Source organism: Idiotropiscis lumnitzeri, chromosome 17 (assembly GCF_059441095.1).
Source record: "Idiotropiscis lumnitzeri isolate Australia: NSW breed Sydney's pygmy pipehorse chromosome 17, RoL_Ilum_1.0, whole genome shotgun sequence".
NCBI classification, from domain to species: domain Eukaryota; kingdom Metazoa; phylum Chordata; class Actinopteri; order Syngnathiformes; family Syngnathidae; genus Idiotropiscis; species Idiotropiscis lumnitzeri.
Window position 1 is genome coordinate 13,665,584 of NC_142407.1, and position 14,126 is coordinate 13,679,709.

At 40.5% G+C, this 14,126-nt stretch overlaps 1 protein-coding gene across 2 annotated transcripts in view; it reads right to left on the bottom strand.

Moving 5' to 3' along the window:
• Window positions 1-14,126, bottom strand: part of doc2b (double C2-like domains, beta) — a 40,931-nt gene that overhangs the window by 2,874 nt on the left and 23,931 nt on the right. The window contains exons 3-9 of one of the 2 annotated variants that reach the window (XM_088279330.1): window positions 14,058-14,081; window positions 9,924-9,998; window positions 8,664-8,773; window positions 6,039-6,165; window positions 2,732-2,889; window positions 823-904; window positions 52-148 (exon numbers count right to left, since the gene is read on the bottom strand). In XM_088279330.1, coding sequence (XP_088135456.1) covers window positions 52-148; window positions 823-904; window positions 2,732-2,889; window positions 6,039-6,165; window positions 8,664-8,773; window positions 9,924-9,998; window positions 14,058-14,081 — 673 coding nt within the window. The remainder of the gene's footprint in view (window positions 1-51; window positions 149-822; window positions 905-2,731; window positions 2,890-6,038; window positions 6,166-8,663; window positions 8,774-9,923; window positions 9,999-14,057; window positions 14,082-14,126) is intronic. The other variant, XM_088279329.1, reaches the window with a different exon arrangement.

The following is a 14,126-nucleotide window of genomic DNA, read 5'->3' on the forward strand; positions in this document are numbered from 1 at the left end:
GATGTTGGCATCCACCGGGCGACCGACGTTTCTTTTGGTTTTCAAACTCACCAATGAAATCGTTGGACTTGCCTATGTCGTAGTCCCACACGGTCACCTCCAAAGTCTTCTTGGTGAGATCTGCGTACTTGATGTCATAACAGAACTCCTGTGCAAAAGCAGTTCACCGGTTAGTCTGGACGTGGGAATCACCGCGCATTTTGGGGTTTGTCGGTGAGGGGAACCTTTGAAGAGACGAACCGTGCAAGTGGTAAAAAATAAGAATCAGGCGTACCAGACCATTATACCGTTAGCGGTACGTAACTTCAAGGTTAGCGAGGTTAGGGGTGCCTCCGAACTTTTCCAGGGTCCAAAAAAAAAGTACCTGGTAAGTTTACGAGTTGTAAAAGTCAAGCTTGCTACATTGCCTTAATATCAAAGCAGACCGAGATGTTTGTGTCGGAAGGAAAGGCCAAGAGGTGGCGACGGAATACGAGTGGGGAAAAATGTCAAAGCAAATGTCAAGCCGCTGGCCTTTGAGTGGGTTTGGCCTAGAGGGAGGGGGGTGGAGGCGCTCTGGGGGGGTGGGTGGGGGGGTGGACGCACTCTGGGAGGGGGTGGGGGGGGTCCTACCTGCTCCACCTGTCCACCGCACCAGTGTTGTTTTTCGGAAAATCACAAATATTGTGACATAAGAAAAATAATACTGGGCAGGGGATTGGTCCCTCCTATTGTGACTGTTGACGTGCGCTGGTAGGTGTTGCTGTTTTGGTTGGCAAGAGCGTTCCGAAGCGCAACGCTTCACTTGAGTGCTTAAGTTAGGAAAACGGTCACGAGTGATACCTCGTTGAACTCGGGATTGAGCGTCTTCTTCTTGACAGCCGTCTTGTGCTTGGACTTTTTGTTCTCGTCAGGCTTCAGGTACCTGCGCAGAGCGCAACAGGATGTTATTTGCCGTGTTTCCCCCAGGGGGCGCTGTGGCTCTGCCCTTTAATAGACGAGCAGACTGGACTGGAAGATGCAGGCAGTCGCTTCCGCCTCAGTTGGATGACCACAAAGACAAAAATGTTCTAATATTAGGAGAACAATGTCTTCATTTTACTGAGATAAAATTGTAATATTTCAAGGAAAAAAAAAATCACAATTTTACGAGAAAAATAATGACAATATCAAGAAATAAAATTAAAGAAAAAAAGCTGAAATTTATGAGGATTTTTTTTAGAAAAAAAGTTTTACAAAATATTACACATGAGGAAAATTAATTTTACGGAGAAATTTATTTTGCCATAATGTAATTTTCTGACAATTAAGATGTAATACTAAAAGCATAAAAGAGGACATTTTGCAGGATTTATGAAATCATATTACAAGAAAGAAAATATCGATATTGCAATGAAAAAAGTTGTCACTAACAAACCAATAAAATGTCTTTTTTTTAATGAGAAAAAGTAAATCATATGTGGATAAAGATGTCATTTTCAATGGAAAAAAAGTCATTTTACATGACAATCAAAAGTTGTAACTACAATAAGGATGTCATTTTACAAGCAGAAAAGTCATTTAAAAGAAATTTTACAATTTTACATGCATAACGATAAAAGTATTTCACGAGAAAAAAAAGTTGACCTCTTACAATATATATTACAAAAAAAAGTCCCATTTGATGAGGAAAAACCTGATAATATTCCGCAGAAAAAAATATTTCTGCGCTGAGAGGAGCACTTCAGAATTTGGATTTTTCCTCTTGTGCAACGTTGATGCAACAGTCGCCAGTACCCGTGCGCTACTCGCTCCCATTGTCATTGTATGTGTCATTCCACTACCTGTGAGCAACGACTCTTTCTTTTTTCCCCCAAGGTAACATTGTGTGTTGCTGATGAGGACGATGCGGCGACTGTAATGGCATTGGGATCAAAACCAAACGAGCGACCCCGAGGGCTAACGAGCCGGCCGAGCCACAGCTTGGTAAAATAGAACCAAACGCACAACGGTCGTATTTCATCTATTTGACCACACCAAACACAGACAAGTCAAATAAGGTGTTCTGCAGAAAGCTGTGTATATATATCTATATAGATATATATATAAATATATATATACACACACACACACACACATGCAGAAAGCTGAATGCACACACATTCTTTTTTTCATCTATTGTCAGCGTGTCCTTCAGACTCCCCAAATCTGTTGAACAATGATGGTCCTCTCTACTGATGCTTTTGTTCCGGAGGTGCACACTGCGCTGTTGGAAATTAATTGCTTGGTCGAATCAAAGCTTGAGTAAATGCTCAGGTGTGATTAAAACCAAAACAAAACGGAACAAAAAAAAAAAAAAAAAAAGAAGAGGAAGAACTCTCCTTGAAATTGTAACTTTTATGCCACTTGATATAATCACAGGCATGAGGGACCTCTTTCTCTATTAGCTCAAGCGTCTGAAGTGAGGTGATTACGATGTATTATGACTGGCACGCACACCGAATGGAGGAATATGTTTGGACGAACATGATTCTGGCACTTAAAGTCACAAGTTCAAGGCACTTATTGTTTGGGCGAGGGGGTTAAGGGAGAAAATGACATTTTGTCAATGGAGTCCGGTGTCTCCACGCATTGAACAGGAAACACTGAAACTTCCTGATAGTTTCTCCGAGCAACATGAACTTTCCTAGCGATGTAGGCATGCCCATCATGACTAGACTTACAAAACAACTCCCCAAAATACACAAGCAGTGCTGTCATGTTTTGTACGTACGTTTTGACATAGGGGTCTGAGAATCCGTTGGCGTCCATGGCGGCGAGGTGGGCGCAGCGTATGATGCCCACCACCAGGCACGACTTGAGGGTGTTGTACTTGAGGGAGATCATGATGCGGCCTCGCTCCTCCAGCGACTTGTCCTCCGTCTTGTTCACCTGGAGAAAAAATATATTAATTAATTCATTATTAAATAAATAAAGAAAATTTTTTTTGCATCTTTTCCAGTTTTGTCTTGGAAATTCATTGCATTAGCAATCATCCTCCCTGAGTGTTACAACCAAAAAGTAAGGTGATGAATGGTTACGTTGGAAGTGAAATGTCACGTGCATTTAGCGCCGTATTCAGCACACTCTTATCGTACAACTATAATTACCTCTCCAAGACGCACGCATGCGCGCACGTGTGCACACACACAGCTTTTGACGCTTTCTCCACAGCCCCCCCCCCCTTTTTTTTTTTGCAGCTTGCAGAAGACCCACAATGCAATTTCCCAGCAAGTGACCCTGCAGTCGCTGATTGAGTGAATATGCTATCCCTCCACGCCACACGTTTCAATCGAATGCGGCAACATTTCTTTCTTTATTTATTTTGAAAGTGCTGTATCAGCGATTCAAAATGCACACACACAGCCTTTGGGGGGGAAAAAAAACATCAAGCTTATCAGGAGTTATTTGAAAGTGCAAATGCGAGCTATTTTTTCTTTTAATTTGAGCCATTTCCAATGAATGCCCGCAAATTCATTTGGACTGGCGAGTTTCGTCTGTTTGGAAATGATTTGGAAAAGCACAACGCTGGCGACTCAAAGTCACTGGAGGGAGAGCCCGTTTGAATTTAGCACTTGACAGTGGGAAAAGATTTCACAATGGAACAAAAAAAACGATTTGTTTCTCACTTTGCTTCAAAACCCGACAGCTCGATTTGGGTCTGTTTTACTCAACACACCCCTTGGCCCTAATTGTTTTTTTTCTATTAAAGTAAAGAAACACACAATTTATCTTTCTCAAAAATCAAACTCACTTAAAAGAACAAATGACTTTTTCTTAAAATGAATTCCCCAAAATGTTGAGAAAAATGTTTTAATTCTATAAAATACATTTTTTAGACAAATAGAACATTTTCACCAACAAAAAAAAATCTCCCTGCATCCCTCTCCATTTCATTCTTACGCATTACTTTGCGTGGGAGCTCAACACAGCCGCACCGCCTGTATCCACAGCGGGAAACTAATCAGACATCACGTCGGCATGCCAACACGCTTTCTTCTGGCTGGCTGTTCTCCCGTTGCTCATTGACGTTGCCGTCATTGAGTCAGATGGCCGGTGGGACGCACGGACGTGCTTCTGCTCGTGTCGGGAATACGACGATGATGCCAAGATGGCGCGAGGGGGAAGCCTGTTGAGGCACCTGACCAGAGCGGCCTTCACAATCAGGTTCCTGAGTTTTCAAGATGAGCAAATTAACCTAATTTGGTGGCTTTAAGACATTTCTTTTTGAAGTACCCGGAAAATTGAAAAAAAAAAACAAACAAAATGACAACATTTTGCTGGTTCAAGCCAAAATGTCAGACTTGCTGTGGGTTTGACAACACGGCTTATGGAGACTTTAAGGAGAGTGTACTCATGATAGGCGTGCCGACCACATTTTTTGCAAACTAAATTTTCAAAATGGTGTCGTTTCTTATATGAAGAAAAAGCCATCATAGCATGGTATATAAACCAAAGGCTCATCATATTTTCCAGATCATCTCAACCTTGCCTGGAGGAAAAGTCAATTAACGTCGGTGGTAGGATGTCCGTTAATTGAAGTGAATGAATACCTCAGCCTCGCCGTGCAGTCTGCTGATGCGTGAAGTGTCCATCAGTTGCGAGCATATTGACTCGGTTCCAGGTATTACCCATTGCCCTGAGGGTGTTTGATTTTCATGGAAACATATTATGGTGGAAAATAGTATGATGACGTGCAGGCCTGTCCCCTGACAAATGACATTGCCAAGCAGTACAAAACACAATTTCCCCCATTTCTTTTTGCACAAAATGAGAAAACCGGCGTCGAGAGGGCACGTGAATTTTCAGTTGCCTCGCTTTAGACTAACAAAACAGGAGTGCAGAACATCCAGAGAGAAATGGTCAAAACCTATTAAAAAAACAATTCCATACCAACAATTAACTGATCATTAATTTTTCTCGCTAATTCAAATGTCGTTAAATTTGGAAACTGTCCAAAATATTAGCGAAAAACATGGCTCGGAAGTCTAATAAAAGTTGTCAATTAAGTCCAAAGAAATTATGACATTTTTGGTGTTTGTATAATGTACTTGTACTAGGTTCATCTAAAAAGTCTTGTCAAAAATAGCCAGTTCATAAAATTTGCCGGATTTCAATATGTCAAATATGATGACATTTATTTATTTACATATTTGCCCCTCTCAGTCAACTCACCAGAAATAATGTGGACTCAAATGATGATGGTCACAACAGTTGACTTGAATTATCGGACTCACCGCAAACACCAAAGAAGACTCTCATGGTTTGATGTTTAAGACCATTGATTCAAAGTCGCTGAATCAAACGAAACAAACCATTCGGTTCGTCGGCTCAAGTTAGCCAACTCCCAAAAACACGGTGGACTCCAATGATTCAAATCACTGACATGAGTTTCGGTCACACTTGTTCATTTAGTGCAGTTATTCGAGTTAGTAGAAGAGCAGAACATTCTGTGGACTCTCGGTTCTCTGAGTCGAGTTACAAGACTAGCCGGAATCTATTTGGACTCCCAACGATTCGGTTAACGGACTCAAGTTTACTCACTCAAATCACCGGACTCACAAGACCAAAAGGGAAAAAACTTTGGATTGATCTAAAACATGAATAATCAGACAAGCAAATCAGTCACATGATACATAATTTGTTGATTACCTGCGTTTGTTCATACCTTTTTAAAGCTTAAGAAATAAATCAGGGCACGTCACAGGCCTTGTCGGGAACTTGACGACTGTAACAAGGGCTCAGGTGGAGTCCATTAAATTAAGGTCCGGGTTCAAAAGAAAATCGCATTTTCTTTAAATAGGCCTTGAGGGAGGTCTCTGTTATGTGTTGGCCTACGAGGTAAAAACAGTGTCGTGCCGTACTAGCTGAGCTTAATTGAAAAGTACAGCAGACACCCTCTTTTGTTCAGGATCACACTCCAAAAGCTTTGTCTTTACTTTGATACATTTATATTTAGAAAAGCTATAAAAAGTACACCGAAAATCACAAACCTTTATTTTTAAACACTAAAACAATTAACATCAGACTGAGCTACTTACAGGTAGCTGCTTCTCCAAGCAGTTGTTGAAGTTCTTGGTCTGGTTGGGCTTCAGCTTCTTGAGGGGGATTCGCGTCTCGCCGATGAACTCGTTGTGGCGGAATTTGTCCTCGTCGCACACCGAAATCCTGACAGGAGAATGCCACCACTCAGATCAACCAGTTCCATGACTCGAGTCAAATGATTCGATTCACTGATTCAAGTCAGTGGACTCGGAGGATTTGGTTCATTGACTTGAATTAGCAGACTCACCAGAAAAACTCAAATGAGTCGATTACTGCGTACATTTGGTTGATCAACTTGAGTGAATGGATTTATTGGAAACACGATAGCGTCACTGACTCAAGTTTGATGATTCAGTTCATTGTTTGGAATTAGTGGACTCAATAGAACATGAAATTAGTGAAAGAGAGCGCAGCCAGATAATCAAGTTGACCGACTCAAGTCAGCAGACTCAAAGAATTCGGTTCACTGACACTAGTTAGCGGACTCAAGTGATTCGCTTAACTAAAAAAAAAAAAAAAAAAAAAAAAAAAAAAAAAAAAAAAGCAGAATTGGATTCAAGTTAGCGTACACACCAGAAAAACACTACCGGCTCAAATAATTAGACTCAAATTTGCAAATTTACTGAACACACGGCTTGCTCAACATAAAACCACGTGTCCACAAAGCTCTCACTGCAGCATCGATATGCGTTTTTCAAGTGCTGCTCTCTGCATAAGATGCCAGCAAACTCGTATCTTTAACATCATTACCATGAAATGACATGAAAGGGAAAAAAAAAACACACGCACCGCACACACAAGTGACGGACAGACGGACTGGTGCTGCTGAATTCAATTTAGCCAAAGAAATGATGTGCGCTGTAGAAATGTGCAAGGTCTTTGCTCAGTGATGATTGTTTGTGAAAAGGCTTCATAAGCGATGGACGGGAGCCGTGTGATGACACACACACGCACACGCACACACACGCGCACGCACGCAGGCACACACACAGCATGCTTGCAGAGCTTTGATAAGGCTGCGCTCGTACAAATAATAAATTCACCACACTACATTCTCAACAGCTCACATCAAATAAAAGCAAACGTGAAGAGCTTCGTTATTTGACTGTAGCTCATCTAAGAGCGCAGTGAACTCTCTTTAATGGGGGTTGGGGTAGATTTCAGACCTGCCGGTAACAGGTGAAAAAAATGGACCATACACTGTTACATAATATCAGGGAAAAACTAAATAAATGATAGTTGTGAAAATGTAAAAAATAAAAGAAAATACAATAAAAAAAGTAAAATTTTTCAATCCAAAATTTTTTTTTCCAATTATCAAAAGCTAATAAAAATGGGTCAGTTTTCCCTAAAATTCAAATTTAGATTTTTTTTTTTCTTGAAAAAACCCCCCAAATAAATAAAATAAAATAAAAAAAAAATTGGGCGCTTTTCTAAAACTTAGAAATACACGATATGGGGGGAGTTTGAGGGGGTCAAACGATGGCCCTCGATATAGCATGTATATAATAAATCTCATTTTAATCTTTACATTCCGTTGCATTTTTCAATTTTGGATGACAAAGAAGGAGCCGCCACGGCAGCCTGATGTTGAAACATAATGAGACGACGGACTTATCTTATCTCAAACTAATGAGTGACTCCACAATCTCCAAATCTCTTCAAACAACGACTCGGCGTTTTAAATATAAGGCCAGCAAATAATTAATCGACCAGTGCATGATGAAACGGATCTCATTAGCTGCTGAGTCTTTTTTTTTTTTTTTAACAAAGTGAGTCATGCGTCTCAGAATGGCAACGATGAAAATGGACTTCCATAGAGGGAGTACCCATCCGAGCTTGACTGACATCTCTAAAGAACCCAAACAGGAAAAGTACAGAGAACAAAATCAGGTGGAGAAAGCGGCGGTTTAACGCAACACTGAAGTTACGCAAGGTATAAAGTGTGACTTCACCGTTCTGCACTCCTTTTATTTTTATCGAAGTGTTATCAAGTGCCGCGAGTAGGTTGCATAATCATATGCATTGTGATAAGTAATGTGCAGCGGAGGATTTCTATGAAAAGCGTTGAAAAGTCGTTTCTATGACGACCACCACATTTAGAAGTTTAGAACCTTAGGAGGGGAAAAAAGATTCCTCTTAAAAAAAAGTATTTTTTTTTTTTTTAGAGAGAAAGCCAGACTAAGGATTTGTATTTCTGCTAAGAAAAAAATCAACAAAAGAATTAAAGTATATTCATTTTCATTTTTTTCCCCAAAAATAGTCAGCAACAAAAAAGTTCACATGAAGCCATGTCTTAAAAGACACGGGAAATTCCACGACTCGCCAACAAAACAGGAAATTCTAACAGCGCAACAATTTAGAAAAGTGAGTCTCCAAAACCATTTTCACCGGTAAGCCATTTCAAACTCATCTCTATTATGAGTGGACCCACAAAAAAGTCTGAGAAAGCCATGTCTTAGAAAATTTTTTTTTGATGACCCACCAATAAAAGTGGAACATGTAATACCTCAACAATTATGAAAATTCTGCCCCCAAAACCAGTTTCACTGAGCGACATGAAACTTGGTTGCCACGTCTGATATGAGTGGACCCACAAAAAAAGTCTCAGCTAAAAGTACCTGAGTGTTTTTCGGACCATATCCTCATCGGTGATGCCGTAGTAGGTCAGCGTCTCGCTCCAGACAGGGTTGAGCGTGTTGTGCAGGGTCTTGGTTCGAAGTTTATTGGCCTGCCAGACAGACGGAAAGACGAGTTTGGCGTATCGAACAGGAAAAGGTAAGAAGCGCTCGATCGACGAGATGTCTCGCTTCCCGGACGCGTTTCTGTTCTTGGGTGTCGGTTACATTGACAAGCTGCCAAGATTATGTCAAAATCTTTGACTAGGAGGGGAAACCCTCCACTGCGAGTAATCAATCAATTCTAAAAACTAGATGTAATTCTTAAAAATAATGTGATTGATTATCATGTCCATTTTGTAGAGTAAAAACAAGTAAAAAAAAAAAAAAAAAGGAGTAGTCACTAGTCAGTCACAGTCCTTGAAATAATGCGCTGAATTGTCGGCTTTCCACAGATTTGTGACGACGACTTGATTCCGCAAATGCACTTGACTTGATTGGTCGCCTCAGGAAGTTACGACGAGTTTTGGCGCCAAGCGTTTTGACACCCGCCTGGCACGAGAGTGAGCGCATTGGAATTCAACGTGTGGCGCAGCTCCGAGCTGTTTACTGTCCAACAATCCACCTAATGACGGTCAGGAGGAGTATTTGAAAGACTTAAAGTGTTCTTGGGAGATGTACGAGCTCCTTGACCTTCGCACCACGATGCCATCGTGAACGGGGCAGCAAAATTCAATTTAAACCGGAGAATTAATTTATTGGTGTTCTTTTGTCATTGCTTCAAGGCACAAGCGTCATCTTGTGACGCCTTTGTCAGTTTTTTATCATAAATGGGTTGCAAACATTTTCTACTTTAAAAGTCGCACATTTCCAATGGAAAATTGCATCTTCATAAAAAAAATATTTGTAAACATTTTTGGGCGGATTCAGGCCATACATTTAATTTGAGCAAAAAAAAAATAATAAAATTATACATATATATAATTCAGTATTTAAAGGAAAAAAATGTAAAAGAATTACAGGGATAAAATACTTTTCAGATTACAGTCATAATATTACAAAGTATAATCACGTATGATATATATATATATATATTTGCAAAGTGGAAATGTATAAAATCGCTAGTTAGCCATAAACAGTCTGACAAGTTTTAAATGGAATATATGTAATATATAATATTTATTTAATTTATTATTTATTTATTTAATATTTATTTTTTATAAAGTTACGTTTAAGTTGTTTGCCAACATGATGAGAACTTACCTTACTGGCACCGGGTAGTAGGTGCAGCTTGACGTAGGGGTCCGAAAGCCCGTTGTGGTCCATTGGCTTGAGCCCCTGCGCCCCCCCCCAAAAAAATAAATAAATAAATAAAACAGATCAGACAGTTTTACGCCACCAATTTTAATTAGACCTAGCGAGGTTTTTTTTAATCACTTTTCAATGCTTGTCTATTTCCGACACCAAACAGACGCCAGCCCGTTAAGTCGGAAAAGACGGCGCGAAAAATGTTATGGAAGGCACCCCCGCCGAGTGCGAACGTGGCGGTGATGAAAGACGCTCGATTAGGAGGACTTGCGGCGGATGTGAACAGAAGGAAGGTAGGAGGATCCAACGCCAGAAAGCCAGCGACAATCTTCCGCAATAAATCGATCGCGGTCCCCCCGCCGAACATTTTTACTAATACACATAAAAATAACTACATAAAATTGTCACTTAAAACACGGCCTTAAAAAATCGAAAATAACGCACTTTTAACGTGACGTAACGCGGCAAACTCAATTAAAACCAAAAGGTTTTTAATTATTTTAACATCTTATTGTCGGATTAAGTCGCACGAAATTTTGCTACATTCTGAAATTTTAACAAAGAATTGCATGTGAGACCAAACAATGGATTTTTAATCATTTTCAACTAAGATTTTTTTTTTTTTTTTATCGCGGTGCGCAACAAAGTTTTTTTTTTTTGTGTGTGTAACTTTTCCACATCAGCCTAATTGAAGGAAGAGAAGGGATGAAAATAAATCTCTGCATTCAGTCGATGTCCCTGGCATCCCTTCTGAAGGGTTTTAACATCAAACTTGACTGACATCTTATTAACGTGACCACCGAGAAGTAAATAAAAGAAACCTTATTTGAAATTTCTTCCGTTCTCGCCGTGCCGCGCCGCATTGAATGACAAACGGCGAGCGGCCAGGATGCGGGAGTCAATTTACAAGCCCAATCTCCTCGCCAGCCGTGACCCTCCCGCGTCTCGTCCGCTGCCTTATTTCCTCTCGTTCCCGGGTGAATCATCATCCCCGGATATATACACTGCGTATGCCCCAAACACAGGTTGCATTACGCCGCCGTTGAATCAGAGTGGCGGGAAGTAACTAAGTACAATTACTTTGTTACTCTATGCAAGATGATCAAATCAATAATGCTAATTTAAAAGAATTGATTTTTTTTTGCCCTTTTTGTGTGGACAAGCACAAAAAAGACTCAGGAAGCCAGTCTCAGGAAAAAATATGACAGCGTATTTTGATGACTCAACATAAAACTCAAAAGTCATGTAATTACTCAACAAATTGAAAAAGTCAGCCCCTGAACACAATTTCACATAGCGACGTGAGACTTGCTAGGAATCTCGATCAAGAGTACAGCGCAGGATTTTAAGCAGTACTTTTATTTAGTTTTTTTTTTAAACATAATTATTATTCGTGTTACTTGCATATTGGGAGAACTTTTTTCCAACTCTGCATTTGATAGTATGTAAATAAAAACAAAAAAATTGACTTTTGTACTTGTGTGTCTTATTTAGTTTCATTATTTTTCTTATTCAAGTACACAAGTTAAATCAATCATTTTAGCACCGTCATTTACTCTTAAGTACGGCGTTGTGAATACTTTTAGGCCCTCAGCTGTATCGGCGCACACGCTTGGACACTCCATTGATCGTAATTAGCGATTCATTAGAGACGGATGACCGTGGCGAAAAGGCAGATGGGCGACATGCATCACGATGTCGCTAACGGCCGTCAGCAAGAAAAAGAAACATCTGCTGGCGCTTACAGCTAGTCAGTCGCTTTTATTTCCCAACAGATTTGTTGCACTTCATATGGATTGAATTGATCAAATACTAACATGCTGACAATGAGGATGTTCACACGTAGAGCCGATTGGATTTAAAAGAGAGAAACATAATTGGGAGAAATGGGGGGGGGGGGGGGGGGGGGGAATAAGTGATCATTTTTGAAGAGCAAGTTTTTTTTTTTAGGTCTATCCTCATTCTTTATGTTGGGGTCTTTGTTTTTGTTCCTCAAGAGTTTCTTTTCTAAGAGTAGTTCGTTGGGCCGCTGATTCCATATACAGGGGTGCATTGAGAAACAAGAAAAAATTTGTCTTGCTACCGTGCTCGTAACTCAAATCACTCCCACAAGATTCGCAACATGTGTTAGCATTCAGCTAAATTGGCTTTAAACCGTGGAAAGCACTTGGCCTCTTTGTTTTACCTCAGTTTTTCCTTCATCATTATTATTATTATTTTTTTTTTCACGTGAATATCAAGTAATAAAAAAAAACTAAGCAAAAAAAAAACAGCCTGCATAAGAAATTTGTGGGGCATGTTCAAGCCGTTCAACCTTGGCGGAGGTCTACCCTCTCCTGAGAACCGCAGCAGTCATTTGTGATTCATCTTGCTCAAACTAGATTTGTCGTTGCGGGTTTGTTTTGCGTGCAAACGCACACTTTGATTTCCCGCCTTGCTATCAGCCTCCTCATCAGCGCGGCATACGTCTTCATTATCATATCTGACCAGGCTGGTGACGCCCGGGCGGCCGAGGCATCCATCACGTAAAATATCGGGGAAGGTTGCAACAGGACCATCACGGGTGCTTAAGTACTCACACTGAGTACTTGAGTAGAAATAAAGATACTTGTGTCCAAAAAAAATGACGGTTTCATTTGTTTAATTAAACAAAAAAGTGCTCACTTCTGGTATCGATAGGCAAATCTTTCTGAGTGGCTAGTCAGTTCTTCACAAATATTTAGTATTTACGTCAGAGCTCCCAGAGGTCCACAATATATACAAGGGTACTTTTGATAACTTGATATTAACGTACCACTTGAATTGAGAAGTCAAAGAAAAATTTTTTTTTCACAACATGTTCCCAAAGATTTGCTAATATTGTGAACTGTCTAAAAAAATAAATATGCAAAAAAAAAAAATCAAAAAAATAAATAAAATTTTAATTGAATTATAATTTTTTTTTTTTTTTCAAATTTGGCGTCGCTTTTAACAACACTTCTTTCTGTTGGTGCAAATTTACAAGCGTCACAGCAACAAAGTATTTCCACCTACCAACCTTGTGAGAAATGGATTGCTTTTCTTTGGGGGAGGGGGGGGGGTGCACCTGGGGTCTTGGATACTTGACGCGAGTGGCGAATGATGGCGGCGGGTGATGGAGGCGGGTAATGTGGCGAGCCGGGCAGATGGGTCCAACTGATCACCGGCGAGTGTCAGCGCAGCCCCCGATGAGGGAGGAGAGGAGTTACGGCTCGGGGTCGCACGGGGACGGGCCATGTTGGTGGAAAGTCATTTATTGTCGCAGGAAAACAAAGCAACACACATGGCTGAGGCGGAGTCAAATGAGAGTCGTAACGGAGGCCAGCGTAAAGCGACATAGTGAGATTCAACGTTTTTTCATCTGCACGACATCGCAGGTTAAGTGAATGTTTTAATGGCTTTTGTAACTTTTGTAAATTCGAGTAAGTTTCTATTTTATTCGCAGGGGATAAAGGTCGAGCTCTGCCACAAATAATGAAAATCACGTGTAATTAGTGTCCTCCTGTTCTTTTTTTCTGGGAAGGTTTGCAATTTAGGACACACATAACCTGACTCACAGTAAATCCCATTTCCCATTTTGTAGTTGTCATCACAACAATAAAACCCATAACAAACAAGACGGAAACAAATCTCTTGCAATTTGGAGCTCGCTATGTGCCGCCAAATTCCATTCCCTGTTTTGTGCAACACCTTTTCCACTAATGTTTGTTTCTTTAATACACATCGAATGTGCACAAAGATGAAAATAACAAGGTCCTGCTTAAGCAAAAAAAATTGAACATCCAACAAATATTTTTGTGGGATTTTAAAGGTGTCAAGTTGTCCCACAACATAACAGGAGGTCAAATTGGGAGTGAAACCCGAAAGACACTAAGAGGCTTGAGATGATGAGAACGGGAGTGACCACTGAGCAGGTTCGGGTTCAGTACGTTATGGTGTGGAATCACAATAAGGGAAGTCAGAGGGGACAGCGGGTGGGATGTCAATCAGGGTCCACCGGTGGTTGTGGATGCTTGTGCAGATAAGACCTAACGATTGAGTCAAGGATTGAAGCTTATCGGGCAGGCTTACCTTCTTGTATCTGGGAACAGGAAGCTGTGTGTGTGTGTGTGTGTGTGTGTGTGTGTGTGGAACACGGCA